Source organism: Vigna unguiculata, chromosome 3 (genome assembly GCF_037176805.1).
Source record: "Vigna unguiculata cultivar grain cowpea cultivar isolate G323 ecotype 2 chromosome 3, ASM3717680v1, whole genome shotgun sequence".
Lineage (NCBI taxonomy): Eukaryota > Viridiplantae > Streptophyta > Magnoliopsida > Fabales > Fabaceae > Vigna > Vigna unguiculata.
In genome coordinates, this window is record NC_140794.1 from 27,032,989 (window position 1) to 27,059,368 (window position 26,380).

Genomic DNA, 26,380 nt, shown 5'->3' on the forward strand with positions numbered 1-26,380 from the left:
TTACATAGGATAATATCGGAAACAAAGGTCTAAAGTATAAACACTACACCTAACATTTAACCAAGAGAAACTTGAATAGAAATTTAGGCACACCAAGATGCCAATGACCAAAGTGGAGTAAAAATCAACAATTTACAAAATAAAGTGCCAAGCATGACAATGCATGGTTCATGGCCCTAAAAGGAAGCTGGAAATCCAACCTAGAGAGACTAACCAGCAGAACCTCCATCACCCTGATGATCACGGGGAGTTCTCACATCTGCTCACATCCAACAAGTTGATGATCATCACAAGAAGAGAAAACCACACAACAGAAACATACAACAAACAAAATGGTAAGCTAGAGTAGAAAACAATTTATCATACAGTTACATACACTTTCATAGTTAAATATACATACATCATCCAATCAGGTTATGACCTTCCAGACAATACACTAAGACTCAGACACGACTCATCCGGATACATATAATTAGTCGGATTCAGTGGATGCTTGCACTTGTGGTGGACTTCCCTGCTCTACCCAGCTAATTGTTACAATGTCTCATCCCCCACATACAAGGTTAGTCCTTAATGAGTTTCAGGCCTCCTGCTACTCTCACCACTAGAGTCAGTATGCTCTATGTGAGACTAACTGACTCTTTAGAGTGTCAAGATGCAACCTTACCTTGAATCCTTACTAAATTATATAGATGGGACACCACCATGTACTCCCACTAACAGGGGTCATGGAATTACGTCCCGACCAACTCAGGCACCACCATGAGGTCTCACCTAGAGACCCATGGAATTACGCCCTAACCACATACAAATCATGTTTCATCAACCAAATAGGTATTTATCATGCATACCAATCTCATGTCAAACTTTATAACCAACCTTTATTCATATCCCATGTCAAATCCATACCAAACTCATCATATTGGATCCATGAACCAATTCCATACATGCACATTATTCATTTCATGCCTTTAGCATATTAATTCATCCAAACATGTGGCAAACATACAAAGACCAAGGAGAAATAGAACCTGGTCCATTCTCGCCTAGCATCTCGCTCAAGCAGAAAGGTCTCGCTCAGGCGAGAGAGTCCTTTCGCTCAGGCGAGCTCCCTTCGCCTAGACGAGGGCTCAAAAAGGGGAACAGTGGCTTCTTGCGCTCTCTTGCTTAGGCGAGCCGTCCTCGCCTGAGCGAGACTGTGCCTCGCTCAAAATAGACACTTGTCGCTCAAGCAACAGCTCATGCAGAAAAACCAGTACTCACCATTGTTCTTTATTGCAACAGCCCCACAAACAAGATACAAACAACTCAATAATGCATTTCATAAGTTCACAGCAGCACACAAGACATACCATAGTGAAATAGCAGTAACGTAAGCAGAAAAACGTAATACACAAGTGAACCTTAGCTTCCCTTACATGAAAATAAGCTAGTGGAATACTCTGATACACATACAGTGAGCACAACAGTCCTAAGGGTAGGTGAAAGAGCTGAAAACAAATGGTGAAACAGAACAGGAACGGGGTTACCACGAAACCCTAACTAGGATTACGAAAAATGTGACTGGAGGAGAATTAGTATTAGCTAAGGAGCAACTTACGTGACTTAGAGAACAAGGTTGAGCTACTTTGAAGATGGTGGGGATCCAAACCCTAGTAGAGGTTTTGTGGAGAGAAAAATAGGAGAGTTAGGGCACTGATTTTTCAGAATGAGTTGCAAATGAGGGACCTTAGTTGCTTTAGGGGCCTTGGCACCCTATGGGCCAGCCATTAGGCCCAACAGTGTGGCAGCCCTTAAACATTAGGGCACTAAATAAAAGTGGGCCTTACATTCTCCCCGACAAGAAAAATTTTGACCTCAAAAATAGAGACTTACCCGGAAAACAGATGCGGATGTGATTTCCTCATGTCCTCCTCTAACTCCCAAGTAAAGTCACTTGTCCTCCGATCCTAGATGACTTTGACAAGACTAACTGGTTTTCCCCGACGTTCCTCTACTCGGCTATCCTCTAAAGCCACGGGTGGTACTTCCATAGTGAGATCCTCCCTAATATAAACATCTTCCGCTTCCAAAACATGGGATGGGTCGAATACATATTTACTCAGTTGTGATACGTGAAATATCGGATGGAGATTTGTCAACTGAGGAGGCAAGGCAATCTCATAAGCCACTGGCCCAATCCTCCTCGAGATCTGGTAAGGGCCAAGGAACTTAGGAGAGAGTTTCCTTGACCGGAGTGCCCTTCCCACACCAATGGTTCGGGTCACTCTCAAGAATACATGGTCTCCAACAGCAAATTCTAAAGGTCTCCTCCTACGATCCGTATAAGCCTTCTGCCTACTCTGAGAGACTTGCATCCTATCTCTCACCATCCTTATGTTCTCAGTGGTCTGCTCTAACAACTCTGGCCCAACCAATATTGCTTCCCCATCCTGATACCAACACAGAGGGGTCCTACACTTTCTACCATAAAGAGCCTCATATGGCGCCACGCCAATGCTCGCATGAAAACTATTGTTGTAGGTCAACTCTATCAAAGGTATGACTTCATCCCAAGCACCCAGATGATCCAGCACGCATGTCCTCAACAAATCCCCAAGTGACTGGGTCGTTCTCTCAGACTCGCCATCGATTTGGGATGATAGGCTGAGCTCATAGTCAACTTGCTTCCCAAATCACTCTACAAGGTCTGCCAAAACCGCGATGTGAATCGTGAATAGAAAAAATAGTGCACCCTTACTTTTACCTTTAGGATCACATACTTGTTTTATTGTAATGTTATAAACATATTCACCCTTTAATTTTTGTAACACCCCATATAATTAATAACATTAATTAAAAGAAATGTCATATAGGATAATATCGGAAACAAAGGTCTGGAGTATAAACACTAGTCCTAACATTTAACCAAGAGAAACTTGAATAGAAATTTAGGGACACCAAGATGCCAATGACCAAAGTGGAGTAAGAGTCAACAGTTTACAAAATAAAGTGTTAAGCATGACAATACATGGGTCGTGACCCTAAAAGGAAGCTGGAAATCCAACCTAGAGAGGCTAAGCAGCGAAACCTCCATCACCCTGATGATCACGGGGAGTTCTCACATCTGCTCATATCAACAAGTTGATGATCATCGCAAGAAGAGAAAACCACACACCAGAAACATACAACAAACAAAAGGGTAAGGTAGAGTAGAAAATAATTTATCATATTGTTACACACACTTTCAAAGTCAAATATACATACATCATCCAATCAGGTTATGACCTTCTAGACAATACACTAAGACTCAAACACGACTCATCCGGATACATATAATTAGTTGGATTCAGTGGATGCTTGCACTTGTGGTGGACTTCCCTGCTCTACCGAGCTAATTATTACAATGTCTCATCCCCCACACACAAGGTTAGCCCTTAATGAGTTCCAAGCCTTCTGCTACTCTCACCACTAGAGTCAGTATGTTCTGTGTGAAACTAACTGACTCTTTAGAGTGTCAAGATGCAACTTTACCTTGAATCTTTACTAAATTATATAGATGGGACATCACCATGTACTTCCACTAACAGGGGTTATGGAATTATGTCCTGACCAACTAAGGCACCACCATGAGGTCTCACCTAGAGACCTATGGAATTGTGTCCTAGCCACAAATAAATCATGTTTCACCAACCAAATAGGTATCTATCACGCATACCAATCTCATGCCAAACTTTATAACCAACCTTTATTCATATCCCATGTGAAATTCATACCAAACTCATCATATTGGATCCATGAACCAATTCCATACATGCACATTATTCATTTCATGCCTTTAGCATATTAATTCATCCAAACATGTGGCAAACATACAAAGACCAAGGAGAAATAGAACTCGGTGCACTCTTGCCCAACATCTCGCTCAGGCAGAAAGGTCTCGCTCAAGCGAGAGAGTCCTCTCGCTTAGGCGAGCTCCCTTCGCCTAGGCGAGGGCTCGAAAAGGGGAACAGTGGCTTCTTGTGCTCTCTCGCTTAGGCGAGCCCTCCTCGCCTGAGCGAGACTATGTCTCGCTCAAAACAGAGACTCGTCGCTCAAGCGACAACTCACGCAGAAAAACCAGGGCGAGCCTCTGTTAGTCTCGCCTAGGCGAGACATGCTCGCTTGGGCGAGAAAATCAGTGCTCACCACTGTTCTCTCGTGCAATAGCCCCACAAACAAGATTCAAACAGCTTAATGATGCATTTCATAAGTTCACAGCAGCACACAAGACATACCATAGTGAAATAGCAGTAACGCAAGCAGAAAAACGTAATACACAAGTGAACCCTAGTTTCCCTTACCTAGAAATAAGCTAGCGGAATACTCTGATACGCACACAATGAGCACAACAGTCCTAGGGGTAGGCCAAAGAGTTGAAAACGGTGAAACTGAATAGGAACGAGGTTACCACGAAACCCTAACTGGGATTACGAAAAATGGGACTAGAGGAGAATTAGTATGAGTGATGAGTGCGTATTTTTGCCCTTAGTCAGTGTTTAATTCTGGGTATTTAATTGAATTTGTGTGTTTAAAGATTGATTTAATTGGAATTTCCTATAATTCGGTTTATTGAGCATGAGGTACAAAAGCATGTTAAAAATAGTTTTTTAGTTGCATAAATTTTCTTTGGATATTTTGAAGTGTGTTAGTGCAGTTGCAGCTAAGTTGAGCTCATGGAGGTGTGGAAATAAATTGATTAAAGCTTCATGATACCTTAAAGATAAATCCAAGAATAGGAAATTATCAAAATCACAAAAATCCAAGCCAAGCATTCCATGAAGACGACAAGAAAAGCTTGAAAAAGTGAAGAAGTTTGGCTAAGCCAAGAAGAGAGCAACAAAAAATTGGACCTTACGATTTTCTTTATCTTTATGATAGAAGATAATTTGGGAAAAATATATCTTAGATATTTTATTTGATATTTTTAAATAATTATCTTATTTAATTATATCATAAAATATTAAAAGATAATAACTACCAAATCTTTTTAAATATGACAAGATCTTCTTGAATCTTTTTAGTTCCACAACAAACAAAAATATCTTGAAGATATTGGATTATTTAGAAGATAATTTAAGGAGATTGCAAAAGGTTGATTTGGAAAATTAATACAAATACTAATTGGTGATAATTTATCATATATCTTTAATTAATTAATTAATTTAATTATATTAGATATTGATATTATCAACCAATTATATTTGTCAAATAGTCTATATCTCTCCAAATATTTTTAAATATTTATCTTTATCTTTATTTTAAAAGATATTTGAGAGATTTTAGCAACATAAAAGCTTAGTCCAATTCCTATATAAAGAGACCAAGGGAGAAGCAGAAAGAATAAGCTCGGCACTTCGGAATTTAGGAACCCTTAGGGGGACCTAATTTCTTTCTCTCTCTTTTCTTCTCTTTATTCTTCTTTTATTCTTATTTTGTATTCATGGATTGCTAAACTTCTTGGGTTGATTCCATTGTAATTTCATTATGGATTCTGAGGTTAGAATGAAATAATTTCTTTGTTCTTTTTATTATTGTTGAGGTTTTAATTCATCTATGTCTTTTATCTTTGAATCACGTGACAAGTAATGATTTTAAATCTATATGCATGTTGATCATATGAGTTCAAGGGTTTTTAAATTTAATTGAGACTTTACTTTGATTTTATTTAGAAACTTTCATATGATTAAATGAATTTTTACCAATAATTGAGACTTTACTTTGGTTAAAGGTATTTACTCTAACTACAATTAATTGAGACTTTACTTTGATTAATTAAGCTTTTTATTTGGTGAGGAGATAAAAGAATAGACATGATTAGGCATAGTAAATTTGATTGAGACTGTACTTTGGTTGAATTTACTGTGGATAATCTAAAAGTTCTCACTTTTAATTGAGACTGTACTTTGGCTAAAAGTGAGAACACCAACAAATTAATTAAGACTTTACATTGATTAATTTGTAAATCTATAACAATAATTAATTGAGCAATAATCTTTAGATAACTGAGGATGAATCTATTTTGAAAAAGCAATGGAATCAATTTATTTTCTTTACTATTGTTTTTATTTCTTTTTATCATTTAAATTTTATTTCTATCTTTGTTTATCTTAATCCCCTATATTTTTTATTTTATTTGACTAACTCATTTGTATAGTTTTATAAGAACTAATTTGTTAAAAATCAATTCTGTGTTCGTTGGGAGACGACTTTGGGTTACTTTACCATTACTATTTTGTTGACTACTTTCTTAACAATACTGAAGTTGTTATAAGATAAGTAGTATTAATTTGATCGCGTCAACGACAGCGTTATCAATGAGCTAAGGAGCAACTTACGTGACTTAGAGAACGAGGCTGAGCTACTTTGAAGATGGGAGGATCCAAACCTTGGCAGAGGTTATGTGGAGAGAAAAATATGAGAGTTAGGGCACTGATTTTTCAGAATGAGCTACAAATGAGGGACCTTGGCTGCTTTAGGGGCCTTGACGTTCTATGGGCCAGTCTTTAGGCCCAATAGTGTGGTAGCCCTTAAATATTAGGGCACTAAATAAAAGTGGGCCTTACAATTTTGATGTATGTTTTATTGAGATAAAATCCTGATAAAACTATCAAATATTAAAATAAGCAATTCTTTGATATGTGTTAATTAAAGTAATGTACGGCTACTATATAAAAGAAATTTTCAAACTAACATTTAGAAAACGGAATTGTAAGATGTAAAAAGTACAAATAATAACACCATTAACTGAAAAATAACAATAAAAACCCGAAATTGCTAATAAATGTTAGAAAAATAATAAGAAATATATTAATTTCGAAATCAATTTAAAAATATATATTGTCATGAAATAAGCATGTTTGTTTTTAATATTAGTGAGTGATTTGGAATTGGAGAGTTATCCTTGAATAAAAGGCATGTAGTTGTAATTAAGATATGTTGAAGTAAATAATGATAGATGATGTAACATCCCATTTAATTAATGAGCGTAATTAAAGAAAATGTCACACAATTATAATATAACAGCGCAGTCCTAGAGTTTAAACATAACGCCTTACAAACCAAGGCACACCGCGATGTCACCAAAGGTAAACAAAACATGTTAAACAATTTACTGGAATCATAGAGAAATATAAAGGCAGACAAGTACATGGGTCGTAGCCCTAAAGATAGTCCGAGAAGGACAGAAAGTCCAGCCCAAGAAGACTAAGCAGCGGATTCGTCTCTTCCCTGTTGACCACGGTTACCTCTCGCATCTGCTCCCATCAATAAAATTGATGATCATCGCAAAGGTAGAAGAACAACATATAAAGCAACCAACAAGAAAAGGGTAAGCTAGAGCCAACAATATTTTTATCATGCAATCAAATGTACCTTCATAGTTCAATATACATATACAATATACATCTACCACCCAAGCATGTTATGACCTTTCAATCAATACACTAAGACTTGACTCGACTCATCCGGATACATATAGCCTGGTCGGATTCAGCGGATTCTTGCACTTGTGGTGGATACCTCTGCTCACCCCCGAGCTAAATGTTACAAGTGTTATAATGAATCAATTTCCCTCACGCACAAGGTTAGCCCTTAATGAATTTCAGGCCTCCTGCTACTCTCACCACAGGAGTCAGTCCACTCTAAGTGAGACTAACTTACTCCTTAGAGTGTCAGGATGCAACCTTACCTTGAATCCTTACCAGACTATGTAGATGGGGCACCACCATGGACACCCACTAACAAGGGCCATGGGATTACGTCTCGACCACTGAAGTGCAACCTTGAAAGTCCCACCTAGGGACTCCAAGGAATTACACACTGACACGAACCAATCATCCTTAATCAATCAAACGGATTTAGCATGCATACACACATATATACATATACATCACATACAAGTTTCTAATAATTCACCTCTTTCGTATTCTCAACCAAACCATACCAACTTATTATTCTCAAACCATGAATATGAAACTCCATCTCATATCATTACCATGCCACGTTGATACCAATCCTTTTATGTCTCATGTCGAACTCATGCCAAATCCATCATTTCAATTCCATGAATCATCTCATACAAATATCATACTCACACCATGTTAAAGCTCATGACTCACAACTCATGCACCATCACATTCATAAAAGCCATTCAATTCATATTCTTAAAGATAATACTCACACAAGCATATTGTCAACATTTGAGATCAAAGAAAACATCAAGGCCAGCCACCTTCTCGCCTAGCTTCTCGCTCAGGCAGGAGGGTCTCGCCCAGGCAAGAAGGATCCTCGCTCAAGCGAGCTCCCTTTGCCTAGGCGAGAGCTCGACTTTCAGAACAGTGGCCTTGCACGCATTCTCGCTTAGGCGAGACTCTCCTCGCCTAAGCGAGACGTTCGCTCGCTCAAAAGCGTAGTGGGTCGCCTGGGCGACCAATCGTGGAAAATAACTTAGGCGAGCCCCTGTTAATCTCGCCTAGGCAAGACATGCTCGCTTGGGCAAGTTTATCAGTTCTCGCCACTGTTTTCTCCTGCAGCAGACATAATGACATACCAAACAATGATCCAACTATTTCATACATCCATAACAACACTCAAAACTCAATCCATCACGAAACCAACACCAAACAACCACAAACATCTCAAACAATTAGGAGGGTTCTAGCTTCCCTTACTTGGAAGGGTTTAGTAGAAGACTCCTAGACCAGACTTGATTAGCACAGCAGCTTCGATGCTAGCTCAGGGATGACGTAACAAACTGGAAAAAGAATGGCAGTAGAGGCATTAGCTACTCAGAGTAACAGTAGCAAGAGTTTCAAGCACTGTGGAGAAAATACTTACGTGAGGAGGGAGACACTGGTTCGAACTCGCTTGACCACAGTAGCACCAAACCCTAACGGAGCGGAAGACGACTGCAGCTCTAAGGTTTTCTGAGAATGAACACGCAAAGTGAATTAGGGCAGACTTGGAGTTCGGTTATAACACTTGGGCCAACTCTAGGCCCAATTACAAGGGGCAGTCCTTTACTTTAGGAAAAAAAAAGATAAAACAAATTTTAATGGCGTTACAGATGAGGTAATTGAAATGGGAATCTTTGAGAGTGAGGGAAGCCAAAAAAGAAAATTATTAGAATAGTTTGAAATGTTGAACTGATTTGGAATGATGTATTGGTAAGTATAACCACTGTGCCACGTCAAATAAATGTCTATTTAGGAACAACAAACCAACTACAACATGTTCTTCTCCACCGACACAATGAGATTCACTAAAACTGAAATTTAGTATACCCCACCAAATCCGCCTCTAATTCATTTTTTTCCTATCATATTTTTAACCGAAAAGCGTTTCACTGTATTATAATTCTTCTGATTATAGGCTAATCAAATTAACTATTGGATTAGGTCATATATTGAAGTTAAAATATTAGGCATTGTAGCTTTCTTTTACAAAAGTTAGGCTATGTCACACAAGTGTTCCGGTTATGGGGCACGCGTCTAATCATTCATTCTCATGCATTATTTTTTTATTTTTTTCCAGCTGTTCTTCGATTTTGTTTTGCGTATGCAATGGGTTTTTGGTGATTTGAATTACACTTCTGAAGTCAGCAAATTGGACGCTAGCTTCAAATTTAATCTTGTACCCACATGCCTCCTCTATCATTTGATTCTCCCATTCTTTCAAATAACCTCTTTTTTTTTCTTATTAAAAACAAGTTTCTACATACAAAAGTTTATTAAAATTATGAATTAAAGTCTAATTTAATTTAATTTAATTTTATAAATCGATTAGTAAAGTAAGATTTATTTGTATTAACACTTATAATTTGATATTAGTTATAACTGAGATTTAAATCGATTTACATCAAAGACATTTAAAACTGAATAAAATTGACTTTCAATTAGACGATAGATCTAAATTTCGACTAGTTAGGATAAACTCTTACAATTTTAATACCAAATATAAATAACAGATTTTTAGTCTAACTTAAAATTATAAAATTAATTTATAAGATGAAGTTTATTCCATTTATATATGCTGTAATTAACTTTGTCTATAGTTCAACAAAATTCCATAATATGTGTGGAAATAGCTAGTCTCAAAAGAATTAACTTTTAGTCTATAATGTAGTAGGGTACATTTCATCCAAGTTCTTGTTTAGATAGGTAATAATATATTTTAAACTATAATGTAATCAATGCAATGCCGGCTTGTGACTATAATTGCTAATCAAATAAATAAATGTGCTTAAAACACAATAGCATTGAAGAATTGGAAAGTTATAAAAATGAAGAAAGGAAAAAGTGAACAAAGAATTTGCAACTTTATATATATATATATATATATATATATATATATATATATATATATATATATATATATATATATATATATATATATATATATATATATATATATATATATATATATATATATATATATTAAAGTTACATGGTAGAGTATGCTGAGTTTGTACTCTGGTTTGTAGGGTTCGTGACTTTGGTCCATCTGAAGTATATTATATTCTCTTGTGTAAAATTGTATTTTATATAATTTATTTTTCTTCTTCTATTGAGATGAAGAACAAGAATCTGAGGAAAAAAAGAAGTAGAAGAGGAGAATAAATAAATGTAAAATTGTAAAGGCAACTATTTCAAAATATAAATGTACATTCATAAGCATTGAAGGTATTTGAGTATATTCTCAGGGGTCCTTTAGTTGTGGGAAGACATTTTTACTCCTAAAAGTTAATGATAACTGCACTTTTTCAATTTAGTGAGTTTCACTAATTTTTAGGTTTCTTCACCTAAATTTCTTTATTTTGCGGCATTTTTTTCCTATCAGCCGCATGAATTGTTTTTCTTTCTCTTTTCACTTTTATTTTTTTTCTTTTCCAAGGAAAGAAACTTGATTTTTCTTTCATTTTTTCCCTTCATAAGTACTCCAAACAAACAAAGCTACAATAAAGAAATAAGAATGTAGTAAAATCTACAACATTTGATCTTCCACTCCATGTATGTACAATCAAACTATTCAAGATTATTTTATTTTGTTCATAGTGTTCCTTTATTTTGTTGATAATCTTGTATGAATAGAGATAAATGTTTTTTTTCATATTTACGATACATTTTTGTCGCTAAAAAAATTATCAAATTATTTAGTTTTAAAGAATGTATATTTATTAATTTCTTTTAAAACTATATGAAAAATTATATTACAAACATTTCCTAAAAAATATCATGAAGATATTTGACAAAGTAGTATGAAATGATTCAATGGCAAATGACTCATCGAATCTGTGTTTCACATTGTAATTATATCCTTCTTAGGACTTTGAAATATTTATCAACTCTCACAGAATTTAAAACCTACAGATGCATGGAACAAGTCATGGCATTCTCAACTTGTGTAAGATCAAAGAAGAAAAGTTGGAAAAATATGGAAGGCAAAATAATAATATGGAAAACACAAAACCTTGAGATTTAAAAGAATAAGTGTATTGCTAATTCACCACTTGGATAAATTTTCTAAGATCAGAAACTAAACTGAAAGTATAAAATTCTCAGGACACACACCGAAGGAGCTTAGTGTAGTGTGACGGCCTTGGTCTCCCAATTTCTTCAAATAAATAAATATAAATAAAAGTATTTTTTTCATTATTTTAATATATTTAATGGGGTTGAATATGTTTGAAACCCTAATTATGTAGGTGAAATTGTAATTTTTTTATATCCCAAACTTTAATACATTTTAATATTTAAATTTTAAAAATAAATTAATATAGTTATTTTAATTTAATGACATTAAATTTATTTAACTTGTTAAACAACATTTTTGTAGATATTTGAGTTGAAAAAATGTTAAATGGTGTAAGTAGTTTAAACACAAATCTAAAACATCATTTGATACATAAAAAATTCAACGCAGTTGAGTTAAGAAGATTATATCTATTCATTTTTTAAGTTTGATGATCAAAATGTATTAAAGTTTAAAAGAAAAAAAATTGAATTTCATGTAAATTAAGAAACCAAAAACATATTTAACCATATTTGGTATGTTTCACAAGTTCAAAGTATTTTTATATTTATTTTGACACCCCAAAATAATTTTTGAAGATCTACCACCGGAGACACAATCTCATATAAAATCAACTAATTTCATATATTTAAAATGTGAAAAATATAAGAGAAGTCTTCTATTTTGTTTTCAAGAAACTGATGTATGAAAGAGAAGCAAAACAAACAAACTAAAAGGGGGGGAAATCATAGTTTGGCCAATAATTATGATATAATGAATTAGTCTTTTGAGAGATCACCAAAAAGATTAAAAATATATAAGAAACTAGCATCTCATCCAAAAAAAAAAAACACTTAAGACAATACATTTGTATGGATCTTCATCTCGTATAGAGTTTACATATAACTCAACATGCTAAAAAGTTTCTAAAATATTTTAAAGATTAAATCATGTAATTTGTTTTCATTTTTTAAGAAAATCTCAAATTGGTTTCTTTTTTATGTATAATTATTTTTAAAATAAAAACTAAATTGAGACACATAAAAAAAAGAATTGATTTAATATTTTCCTATAAAAATAAGGACAAAATGACATAATTTAACTTATTTTAAAAGAAATGATGCTCTAAAATATTTTAAAACACTTTTGGGATATTCTAGAAAAATTATTTTGAAAAAAAACAAAATCTAATTATAGGTTATTTTTTCACAGAAGATTTTGCCTTTCCATTTTATATTCTCCGATCTCCTGTACTCTAATTACTTAAATCTTACTCTTGTCATCTCTCCCTTAAAGCCCATTTCTATGCATTCTTTCTTCTCCTACTCATGTACTTCCGGGATACTCTTGAAATATGTTTCCTCTCCATCATATTCTTATTATACTGTGTCCTTCCAATAAAAATTGACACGCGAATTTTATTTTTTATTTTTTTCTCATATTCTCTAACTATTAAGTTTTTAACTATACGAGAAAAAAAATCAATTTTATACTTTAAAATTAGCTTATAAACAAATTAAAAATAAAAGTTTAAGAGTTGTATGAGAGAATTTCACATAAGTTAATTTTAATAACTTAAGGGAAAAATAATTTAAATTTTTCTTTTTAAAAATATTTTTTTGTAAATAAGTTCGACTAACCATATAATTAATGACAATTTTAAAGTTTGAAAGCTTTTTACCATGTATGTTATTTTTACTAAAAGAAATCATGTTTTATTTTGTACTTCCATTATACTACTACTTATTTTATCTTATACTTTTCTCCTTTTATGTAACAACTTGTTATAAGAGGATACATCACTTAGTCTTGGTTAGTAGATAAACTGAACTTACAAGTGACAGATGAATGTTACATGTAGCTGAGAAAGAAACATGTTCTTGGCTTTTTGCTACAGAAGAAAAAATCAAAGCACAGATACATCTTAGAAATTATCCGAAAAAGGGTGAAAAAGAACTTCCATTTCGTTGAAGATAAGCATAATTTTCATTCAGAAGAGACCATGACAACCACCATCACTAGTTACTGTCATTTGATGTCATCTAGATTTGATGTTTGCTGTTGTCAAAGTGAGAACTTTGCAGTTTAAAATTTCAAAAGGGACATGCTGTAATCGTAAGCTACATTAATCATTCAAACTTAACTCAACTTAACGATTAAGGATGCTGATTCATCGTAAATAAAACTGTGTTGGTTTGTTGATTGATGAAAACATGCATACTTCTCCATAATGTCCCTGTCTCTGCATTATTACTCAACTACTTTGCGTTCTCAGTCATATCATCCGAGCCATGATTTGCTTCAATACTATTATTTTCGACATCAAAATATTAAGGATGAAAAACGGAACATGAGTGTTGTTTGTTGTACTAAATATATTTATTATACTTCTAATTCCGAAGAAACATAATTCTTCAAGGCCAAAAGCATATGTAGCAAGAGTCTATTTTTCATTCTCTTTATATTACTTTTTTTCTCAATAATACGTTAGTTGAAGCTAGCTGTGACCTGTCAAATTAAGTAATTTCCATTTAGTTTGAAGATGCTTGATAGAACATTGGGAACTTGGAAGTTTCTATCTGTTAAAACCAGACCGGAGTTTGTTTGGTCCTAGTTTTTTAATAAGTTCATTGATATTGCAATGTATACTTCCTTTCTGTCGTAGGCATAACATGTGCAAAATCATTATTATTCCTAACGAATAAACAATTAAAGTGTTTTTTTATCCTAATCTTAATTTCTAAAACCTCAAATCAAGGAGTTTGTTGTGCATCACCAACTCCACTTCGATCTTCAATTCAATCAAATTAAACCGTTTTTGGTATCTATTTATTGCCATCGGGGTACGTAATAATTAGGAACAACAATAAACTACAATCTTTATTAGTAAAATTTAGTCTTTAATGATGATGCTAAGAAGAATGAAAAGCTAAACCTAAAAAAAACACTAAAGCAAAGGTCATTTAACGTGTTATTAATTTGTATTGCCAAAATTTCCAACAGTTCTGAACCCCAAATTGACTCGTTCTTGCTCATAATAATCACATCCAAGTGGCTATAACTTCACTTTCAATCTTTGGAATAGTTTCCATTGTTGAAATGTGACAAAACACCTGTAGCCATCCAATAAGACCACCACACACATTTCTTCAAACTCACCTTAACTTCGTTCACTCACTCTCTCACACCCACTCGGTTCCTTCTTCCTTCTTCCTTCTTTTTTCTTCCTTCTTCAACCCATTTTCTTTTTCATCCAAAGATGTCCTCCACCCACGCAAACCCAGCAACATCATCCACTCTCATCTTCCTCTCAATATTACTCCTTTCTTTTGCAACCAAAACAAAATCCGACAACCCACCGTGCCCGTATCCGTGTTACCCACCACCCACCGGAGTCGTCACTCCCACAACCCCTTCGGCTGGCGGTGGTTCCACCGTTCCACCGGCACCTCCTCAACCCGTGTTAACATATCCGCCACCTTCCGGGTCCTACCCTTATTACCCAACACCGCCTTACGGCGGCGAGGGCGACTACAACGGTAACGGAGGTGGTGTTTCTGGCACCCCGCCACCCCCTGACCCTATTCTTCCCTACTTTCCGTTCTACTACAAGAAGCCACCCCACAAGCCAGAAGACAACTCAGCACCCACCAGTTTAAAGAAACGGAAGGAGATGGTTTTCATAACTAGTTTCTTGTCGTTGCTTCTTCTCTTTGTATAACTCTCTTCATCCAAATCTTCGTGTACTCTAAATTGTTAATTTAATGTTTTTTTTTCCTATTGTTTTGAGAAATATAATGGTAAGTTATCCACGTTTTCTTTTGTTGCGTTTAAGAAAATGTTACTTTATCTGTGTGTTTTCGGGTGTGAGGTTTTGTGAGCATGAGTTCTTCAGGGGAAAACAGAGGAGGAATTTCGAACTGGAAGAGCTTGAAACAGAGGAAAACGAAAAGGATTAAAATTCGAAGATTTTTCTTGGTGATTAAATTAATTGATTTATCAATTTATTAACCAAACTGTTTTTTAAAGGAGGAAATTAATTGTTGTTAATTTTGAGCATTTTTGTCTGAATTAAATTGAATTGAATTTCGTGATTATTAGGACAGAGTCACCGCTTTATATTTATGTCACCTGCTTTGGATAATTGTATGTACTACTCTTATTTCTTCTTTCTCTTTGTTCTCTTTTATTTATTTTTTTTCTACTTTTGTTGTTTGTTTTTAATTGTATATCAAAAACTTTTTTTCCTTATTTATTTATATATATATATATATATATATAAACTAAATTTAATAGGTAGTATAATAGAAAAAGGTTGAATAATAAAATTAAGCATAAGATAGCTAGTGAAAAGAAAATGAAAGAATTTTATATATGATTCTCCTTTAAGTGAAAGATGAAAAAGTCATAAAGTGTGCTACATTTTTTGTTTTGTCAAAGAGTAATGCTTTAGTTGCAAGAAATTCCATTACAACTTTTTTTAAAATTTATTTTAATTAAAATTAATCTCTATAAACCTGCATATTTTTATTTTAGTCTTTACATATGAAAAGATTATGCGTTAGTTATATTTTTTAATCTTTTTCCTTAACTTATTGTCGTCATTGGTTGATATGTATTGCTTTTGTTTGGACTGTTGTTATCCTCTGTCATGGTATATTCAATTAATTAATTACTAGTTTGATCTTTATAATTGTCCAATTCTGTCCTCACCTGATTATTATTTTTACATTTTAGTTTTGATACAAACAACTTTATCTTTAATCTTCGTTATTAATTGTCAACTAAATCTGTTAACTTCAGATACTTAAGATTGTTATAAGTAGTGTAAAATTGCCCTCATTTTTCTTGTGGGTGTTATACCAATAAAAAAATTGAAAAAAAATCGTATATTTTCATTTGTTACCGAGGATATTCTACAAAGACCAAAATGTAGAATGAATTAGGTTGGTTAAGCAAAAACAACATTTTTTTTTCTTTTTTATATTTGTTCCTCGTTATATGTCTTTTTCTTTCCTTTTTTCTTGTCTTGGTATCTTCATTTAGTCTCTTTTGTCGCTCTCTCTTACTGTGTATCATCTCCACCATTGATATTACTCTTTTTTGCTACTCGTCTTTGTCCCCTTTTGTATGATTGTCATGTGATTATGTCATTGTAAATTTTTTCTCGTTACATAATTCTTTTTTATTCAGGTTTTCTTTGTAAATTGTTGGTGTATTTGGATGCTTATTATAACTTTTTAATTGTAGGCTGTCCTATAGTCAATGTGTTACGGACCTGTGATATATGGGCCCAACAAACGCAAGACCAAAATAGACGAAAGATTATCATTTTATAATTAGAATTTGGCTTAACTAATAAATTGATTTGTATATTCAGGATACTGATTTAATTTTTTTTTTATAATTATTTTTACTTAATTAAATTCTTATTTTTTTAAGGACTTAATTTAGTTTCTTATGTTAAATTAGTATTATGTCCTTTTGAAAGTTATGATTTGGTATGCAAAAATGGATACGTAGCACATTACTTAAGAGTGGACTTGAACGGCAAAAGTAGAAGACAAGTCAAAATGTTGAAGTAAGATTTTGATGATGATAAAAGGAACTTAAAAGTCATATGGAAGTCAATATGAAGAACAAGTGTTTTTATGTTTAAAGTTATCTTGTAAACTATTTTGACAATATTTAGAATAGTTTAGAATAAACAACAAGATCGAAATTCTGATATTTCTAGAAAAATCAATGTGATAATCAATTATCACTTAGGATAATCAATTATTCTGAGCTGAGTTCAGTTTTTCAGAAAAACACTGGAATAATCGATTATCACCTCTGATAATCGATTATCTACTCAAAGTTTTGTTTTTAGGAAGCACACTGAAATAATTGATTATCACTAGTGATAATTGACTATCTTTGTTAGTTTGAACGTGACTATTTAGTTTTTGACCTAATTTTTGAAACCCCTTGATAACGTTGTCGTCAAGTGATCAAATTAATACTACTTATCTATAACAACTTCAGTATTGTTAAGAAAGTAGCCAAAAGATTAGTATGGGTTAAGTCAACCCTAAGTCGTCTCCCAACGAACACGAAATTGATTTTTAACAAATTAGTTCTTATACAACTATACAAATGAGTTAGTCAAATAAAATTATAAAAATATAGGGGATTAAGATAAACAAAGATAGAAATAAAATTTAAAAGATAAAAAGAAATAAAAACAATAGTAAATAAAATAGATTGATTCCATTGCTTTTTCAAAATAGATTCATCATCGGTTATCTAAATATTATTGCTCAATTAATTATTGTTGTAGATTTACAAATTAATCAATGTAAAGTCTCAATTAATTTGTTAGCGTTCTCACTTTTAACCAAAGTACAGAAGTACAGTCTCAATTAAAAGTGAGAACTTTCAGATTATCCACAGTAAATTCAATCAAAGTACAGTCTCAATCAAATTTTACTATGCCTAATCATGTCTATTCTTTTATCTCCTCACCAAATAAAAAGCTTAATTAATCAAAGTAAAGTCTCAATTAATTTTCGTTAGAGTAAATACCTTTAACCAAAGTAAAGTCTCAATTATTGGTAAAAACTCATTCAATCACATGAAAGTTTCTAAATAAAATCAAAGTAAAGTCTCAATTAAATTTAAAAACCCTTGAACTCATATGATCAACATGCATATAGATTTAAAATCATTACTTTTTACGTGATTCAAAGATAAAAGACATAAAACCTCAACAATAATAAAAAGAACAAAAAAATTAATTCATTCTAACCTCAAAATCCATAATGAAATTATAATGGAATCAACCCAAGAAGTTTAGCAATCCATGAATGCCAAAATAAAAATAGAAGCATGGAGAAAGAGAAAGGAAACGAAATTAGGCCCCCCCTAAGGGTTCCAAAACTCCGAAGTCCCGAGCTTGTTTTTTTTCTGCTTCTCCCTTGGTCTCTTTATATAGGAATTGGACTAGGCTTTTCTGTTGCTAAAACCTCTCAAATATCTTTTAAAATAAAGATAATTTATGATATAATTAAATAAATTAATTATTTAAAGATATCTGATAAATTATTACCAAATAATATTTATATTAATTTTCTAAATAGACCATTTTTAATAGTGTAGTCCAATTTTGAAAGAGACATCCAAAAAATATCAATATTTGTAGTTAAACTCTTTTCTTTGACCAAAGTTGACTGTTTGCCCAACTTTTGAATGTCCTTTTGAAAGTTATGATTTGGTATGCAAAAATGGATACGTAGCACATTACTTAAGAGTGGACTTGAACGGCAAAAGCAGAAGACAAGTCAAAATGTTGAAGCAAGATTTTGATGATGATAAAAGAAACCTAAAAGTCATCTGGAAGTCAATATGAAGAACAAGTGTTTTTATGTTTAAAGTTATCTTGTAAACTATTTTGACAGTATTTAGAATAGTTTAGAATAAACAGCAAGATCGAAATTCTGATATTTCTGGAAAAACCAATGTGATAATCGATTATCACTTAGGATAATCGATTATTCTGAACTGAGTTCAATTTTTCAGAAAAACACTGGAATAATCGATTATCACCTCTGATAATCGATTATCTACTCAAAGTTTTGTTTTCAGAAAGCACACTGGAATAATTGATTATCACTAGTGATAATTGATTATCTTTGTCAGTTTGAACGTGACTATTCAGTTTTTGACCTAATTTTTGAAACCCCTATTTAAAGAACAATAGAGTTACTTCGAACTTACCTTTTTGAGAAGCTAGAGTGCTAGTGTTGTGACTGCAAAAAGAGTTCTCTAAGTGTTCTCAAAAGAGCTTTGGAAAACCTAATGTGGGTAGAGCGATAACTTTTCCTAAGAGGGTTTTCTAGAAGATTAAGTGTTGTTGTTGTTGCTGTTGTTGTTGTTAGGAAAGCTAAGGTCAAGATTCTCTGTGTGATTCAAAGAAAGGTGTTCATCTCTTGTGTCTTCAAGAGAGGTGTTTTCTTTCCCTATTCTTTTGTTATTTGATTGTAATCTGATAGTTGTTAGTGATTGAGTTAATATCTTAATTTGAAGAGATTAACAACTAGACGTAGGATCTTTTGATTTGAACCAGTATAAATATTTGTGTCAATTCTTCTTCTCTATCTCTTTATTTTATCTACTATTGCTTTTAAAGGAATTGATATATAAATTAATTGGTACATTTTTAGAAAAAATTTTAAGTATTAATTTTAATATTAAAACCAATTCACCCCCCTCTTGATTTTTGTCCAATGCCAAACATTTTATTGCACGATACCAACACACTCCTCCTTTGTACCATGATGATTACATTTTTAATCACATTTAGAAAATATAATATTAGCTTTCTTAATTGATATTATCTATGTTTTAGCTGAAATAAATGACAAAAATCACTTTTCAAGCCTTGATAGGCAATAAAGAGTCTAACCAAATGATTGGTCTATTAAAAATTCATTAGACAATCTAATGGTTCTCTGAACATTTTAACTTGTCTTTTATGAAGCTAAAGGATAATTGAAGTCACAAATAATCTAGTTTGTTGATACAACCTAGTTTTATTATAGCAAATGGTTTATTGAATTGTGATAAATAGTCTTTAAGCACGCTAACAAAGTGTACAGGGGTGGTCGAGTGTGTTGTTAAGGCCGATATATATTCAACCTAAGGGGAAGTCAGTCAAGTTATACCCGGCCCAATGGTATAGAGGGAGGAGATGTACATTGCCAAAGGGAAGCGCATGAGGGACCCAGATGGATGGTGATGACCGGTTGGCGCAAAGAGAAGTTGGGAACATCCCGTCCAACATGGCCGACTACTACTCGACCCAACAAGCTGAGTATATTGTGGCCCAGATAAGAGGGTAAGTCAATCTTGGCCTGATGAGGGGGTAAGCAACGCAATCCCAAGCGGAATATGATAGTATAATGATATTTTGAGTTCGAGACAGTTGCAGTGGGATATTTATGGGGTTTATCAGCATTTATATATGAAAGAATAAAACGACCTTGCGAGCAATGAAGTTAGAATCAAAGCCAGGTAATATAAAGTAGGGTGGAATGTTCGAAGGTAAGTAGGACTAACTCAACTCAATTTCAATACATACGCTATATTGAAACATTACTAACTTGAACGTCAAAGTACTTATAGGTACCCCACCTCTAGGAGTGCAGTTCAGAAGTTGTTCAGAGGTGAGTCCCAAGAGTTAGTGGTAGAAGTTGGAAGGCTCTTGAGATAGTTTGGTTCCGATCAAAAACACAGAATTTGAATTGCTAATTTGAATTAAGCAATTTTATTTAAAAAATTATGCGAGCAAGATAATCATGGAAATAAACAATTATTCTAATTGTAATATTGGATATTGTTCGAGTTAATTCCTTAAGTAGAAAAAGAAGAAATTATATTTTGAAAATATCATTAGAACTTTCCTTATAAAGTATTTTATGCCAAAAAGGATGAAGATACACGATTGGTGTTGCAAATTTATAAAATAGCTTCAAAGATTATTATCCTAAAGCAGTGATCAAGGATGAGGAAAAGGGAATCCATCACATGTTACTGTATAAATTGCTCTTTATATTTCACTTGTCTATTTTCTCTTTTGTAATTCTTTTTCTTGTCTTCCACATGAAAGGATAGACCTTTCTGGATTGATTCTTTTGAGTTCAAATAAATTGTGAGGTTTTCTACAAATCATTTTCATTTGTATAATTTTTGTAATAAAGTGTGTTTATATAGTTTGTTCTTTTTAATATTGATTTTGTCCATTGGAATTGTTTTTTAACATTGGTTAAAAATTCAATTCTAACCTTTTTATTGGAATCCTTGTTAGTTTGCTTAATTTTAACAATCCTATTTGATTAATTTAAGTGGTAACAAAATACTAATCCTTTTGAGTTCAAATTATTGTTCTTGGAATTGTCTTGAATTCTTCTTGAGAATCCACTTTGGTCTTTAATTGGAGTTATTTTAGCTTGTTTAATTCTAACAATCTCTTCTTTACCTAATTCAAGAGACAAAAAGGTATAAATCTCAAATATAAACACTTGAAATCATGAGAAATACTCAATTAAAGTTAAGTCATACATGATGGTATTGCTATAATATATTAAAAAGTGGATTTTGATCTAACTCAATGTTATGAAGTCAATATAGAAGAAAAATTTTATACTCATATATCCTAGCAAAATTTGTTAAACATCTACAAAATTTCGTGCTTAAAATATTCAATCATTGATGTGATGAAATACATTAAAGATTTGTTATTAACTAAATATTTCATCAAATTATATATATATATATATATATATATATATATATATATATATATATATATATATATATATATATATATATAAAAGTAAACCCAAACTTTAACTTGTCAACTAATTGTGTAGCATTAAGTTAGGTAAAGAAATCACTGTCTAACAAGATTCAAGTTTTAAAAGATTCTTAATATTCTTGACATCTTGACATTGTTCATAACAAAACCTTTTGATATTCTCGAATACTATACTCAGACAATGAGTGATAACAATGTATGAGTGAGGATCAGACCAAAAACATGTATATATGTATATTTGAATGCTCATAGGTAAAACACGAAATGTGTATTAGCGTAAGTTTTTAAGGTGAACTTAATTTGTGAGCAAAGCATATATGTCTTTGTAAGACTAAATGAATTGTTTGTGTACAACACAAAATTTCACAAGGCAGAACAAATAGCTTATATCCAAAATGGGATAAATGAACAATGTCCAAAGATGTTTTTTCTTGCCTGCAAAACAAATACATTAAAAATATAGAAGATCTTTTCAGAGTAAATCTTATATTTAACTTATGTCCAATATGGGATAAATGAGTGATGTCCAACTCACTTCTCTTGAGTCCAAAACATATACGATAAAAATATTAAAGATCTAAATCTTACATTTCTAAATCAAGGATTTTTTATACAATGATTTATATTAAATTTTCTTATCATCCCAAAGCCAGACTAGCACAAGAATACCATCCACAAGAGCTCCAATAATAATCTTTGTAACAGTGAAGATCGATGCACTAGGAAAGAATCAATTGTATTGAGAAATTAAGTCAGAGAAAGTTCGAAAAATTGTTTTATGCTCTGACAAAACTAACTCAAAGAAAGAAAAAAGTGTGTTCCCTTCTAATAGACTCCAAACTATCATAACAGCTACAATTATCAACATAATATATAAATGTTTCAAAGAAAGAAGAAATGGAACTTCGTGAATACAAGTGCAAAAATATATCTTTATAATACTGAGTGCCAAAACACCGGAACAAAAACACCCAAATTTAAGTTTTACCTTTACAAAATCAAAGTTAGCATATGTAACTTGGTGCATATAATCACTTTATGAGTTGTAAGAATCAAGCATTCTTTATTCTTTGAAACTTAAAACAACTTAAATATTTAGACCTCTGAAATAATATAAATTAGAACTGTAAATGATTAAATGTAACCCGTTTAGACAACTATACTCTGAATGATCTACCTAGGGTCATGAGATATTTTTCAAAACCTAAAGAGGCTAAATATTCTCCCACTCTTGGCTTATGCAAAGACATACAAAGACATGCTTAAAAGTGCAAAGAGGTCTGCAAGAGACTAATATAACAAGTTTCAAGTTAGATAAATATGTTTCACCTCTTTCTTGGAGAAAGAGGATCAAAAAATTCATAATGATGTTTCTTACTAATCGGATCATCCATATAATATATAAAAAAGGAACTCCAGATAATTTTTCCTATCCAGTTACTCCACCACCATGAACCCTAGTTAAATTCAGGCATGATATACATTTTAGTTATTGAGATAACCCGGGTATTCTCTTTAGGATCCAGGAAAGTGTCGTAGATAAATGAAAATTGATAGACTTTAAGAATCCTGTAAGCATTGCCATTGTTTTATCAATTATAAATTCCTATCTAATAAAATGGCTGGGCCTCCTTTTGTACATTTACAAATATAATAAATTCTTAGTGCATTGAGATAAATAATTGAGAATCTTTAATATAATATAGGAGAATTTGGTGACTATAAGCTGTTCATCTGTCATTGTATGAGTCCCTCAAGTAAACAAACAACGTGTTCAAATTAATTGTTGAACACCGTGCCTGCTGCATCAGCAAACAAACTATTATGACAAGTTTGAGCACCAAAACAGAACCTACATGACCAACTCCTAATTTGGCTAAATTGTCGGCAGTTGGACTGCCTTCCCTAAGAGTGTGCTTGAAGTTAGGGTTCAAATCATGAGAGATGACACTTCTGATGTTATCCAGCAATGGTGCATAAGGACGAGTGGGAACAACATTTAAAATCTTATGTGCACAGGACCCCCCACTTTTATCAACCGAAAAGGGTTTAGAATTTAAAATTGGGCATTATGATGCCCAAGTCACCAATTCTCTAACTCCCTAAATTTGTTGTGTACTTTTCCATGCATTTTCTTTTAAGTGGATTCCTCCTCCGGGCAATATCAGAGTTTCAATATTAGTGAAGTCAGTAAAACTTACAAGATAAATGTTTTAAGAATGTACTCACAAATTTAAGTCAAACGTTCATTTAAGAATCAATATAGTTTCAGCTATAAAAGCCTAAAGTCTGACAAAAATTGAAAAACTAGATGCACAGGATTTCACTTTGAAAAATATATGTTTTTACTGTAACCAATTTCGCCAGTATGCATCAGATAATCTGACTGTGTAACATTTAAGTAAAGTCTCTAAAAACAAACTAAAAAAAATTGACTTTGGACTTTAGACGTTGCAGCTTTTTTGTGAAGAAAATTTACATATAGTACCATAGGTGTTGTTGTTCGTCAATCATATTGAGTCTCATCTTGGTAATGAACATCGTATAAAATGCATTACATGAGGTGAAACTTTAAATATGATTGCAGAACAGTACATACAATATCTATAGTACTATATGTAAGTTTCCTCCATTTGTTACCACTCCTTTTTGTATTTACAAGAAAGGATTGTCCACTAATCACCCATTTTTTTCAGCTTCAACAAGTACTGACAATCAGTGAAATTGTAAACCCGCCAAAGGGTATAATTTATACGCTAAGTAGTATGTAATTCAAAACTTGATCATAAGATAACATCTTTCAAAATTTGACTGTCCTAAATCCTCATTATAAAAAATTTTCGGCCTTACTAGCAGATTCAATATCAAGTGCAATGAGAATGCATCAGCGAATAAACTTGTCAACACATGAACTTACCTGAAGTTCAGAGATCAAGTGTAAAACCATCACATGCATTAACTTTTACAATTGTATTTCAGTTTATGAAACAAGAAATTCCAGAAATAGTATAGCACATATTTAAATCCAAACGACCATAACAAAATCTAGACACAAACAATTAATTGCTGGTAAGAAAATGAAAACGCAATGTTCTAACAAGCTAAAGAACTGTCATCATAATAAAATATAACAGGTCTAATTAACTTATCAGATATCAACGTAACAATAAAGAGGGAAATTAGATAACAAGCAAACACACACACATATCATCTACTTCGGAAAAAAACTCACAATGTAAATCACAACTCTATTGTAGTCACAAAGATAGAGAGGAGACAGTCACTAAAAATACGTCAATTTCTTGAATCTCTTAAGAGATTGCAAATATTAGATACAAAATGGGTTTGTTGCAGAACAAAATTATGGTTCTTTCAAAATTAGAATGTCCGCAATCCTCATTCTAAACATTTCCCTGCCCTCCTAGCAGGTTCATAATCAAATGCAAAGAGAAAGCATCAGTGAATAAACTTGTCAACAAAGGAACTTACCTGAAGTTCAGAGATCAAGTGTAAAACCATCATATGCATTAACTTTTCACTGGTATTTCAGTTTATGAAGCAAGGCATTGCAAAAATATTATAGCGCATATTTAAGCTAAAACGACCACGACAAAATCTACAGACAAACAATTAAACTTGCTAGTGCAAAAACCAAAACGCAATGTTATAACAAGAAAAAATGACTGGAATCATAATAAAATTTAACAGGTCTGACTAACTTATCAGTTATCAATTTAACAACACAGGGTGAATTAGGGAACGACCAAACACGCACATAACATCTACAATGCAAAATATTCACAACGTAAATCGCAACTCTAATGTAGTCGCAACAGTAGAAAGGAAACATCACTAAACTACATCAATTTCTTGAATCTCTTACGGGATTGCAAACGTTTGATACGAAAAGGGTTAACGGCTGAACAAAATTATCGTTTTTCAATGAGAGTAGAATTAAGGAGAGGGAGAATTCAATGGATGTATAGCTGGTATTTGTATGTCAAGGAAAATAATCAAAGGATTAGATTAGCGTGTGGTGCATGGAACAATAACTAGACTGGGCAAAAGTTAGGAAAACTCAAGCTAGGTTTCTGAATGGGTGAAGAAAGGGAATATATATAAGCTATCAAAAGGGATATTGTACTGGTTGTCAAAGAAAACAAAAAATACCGTACAAATAGAGATAATTAATTTTAGTTTGAAACAAAATTAAAATAATTTCTCCACTAGTTCCCTTAAACAAGAAAAAAAAAAACACATAATCAAAAGTTATCAAACTAGTCTTGTAAAAAAATAAAAGTGTTGAAGGTGTAGAGTTTTTTTTAATAAATATTAGTGTATGTGTCCAAATTTAATATTCAAAATTCAAATTCATCTTTGTAATATTTGTTGTGACTTGAGATTTACATTGGTGACATTATCTAAATATTTAATAAAAAATTATTAACTCACCATTTTATTTTGTAGTGATCCTATGATCAATTGTTTATTTTT

The 26,380-nt window shown here is 32.5% G+C and overlaps 1 protein-coding gene and 2 non-coding genes across 3 annotated transcripts; 1 reads left to right on the forward strand and 2 right to left on the reverse strand.

The window, feature by feature from the left end:
• Positions 1 to 14,622: 14,622 nt before the first annotated feature.
• Positions 14,623 to 15,341, forward strand: LOC114176926 (hydroxyproline-rich glycoprotein family protein). The gene has a single exon (XM_028062129.2). It carries the CDS (start codon positions 14,789 to 14,791, stop codon positions 15,248 to 15,250), a length of 462 nt encoding a protein of 153 aa, XP_027917930.1. The 5' UTR covers positions 14,623 to 14,788; the 3' UTR covers positions 15,251 to 15,341.
• Positions 15,342 to 24,766: 9,425 nt separating this feature from the next.
• LOC114179986 (small nucleolar RNA snoR101) lies at positions 24,767 to 24,830 on the reverse strand. The gene has a single exon (XR_003603566.1). It is a non-coding gene; the product is annotated as a small nucleolar RNA snoR101 (small nucleolar RNA).
• Positions 24,831 to 25,338: 508 nt separating this feature from the next.
• Positions 25,339 to 25,402, reverse strand: LOC114179984 (small nucleolar RNA snoR101). The gene has a single exon (XR_003603564.1). It is a non-coding gene; the product is annotated as a small nucleolar RNA snoR101 (small nucleolar RNA).
• Positions 25,403 to 26,380: the final 978 nt, after the last annotated feature.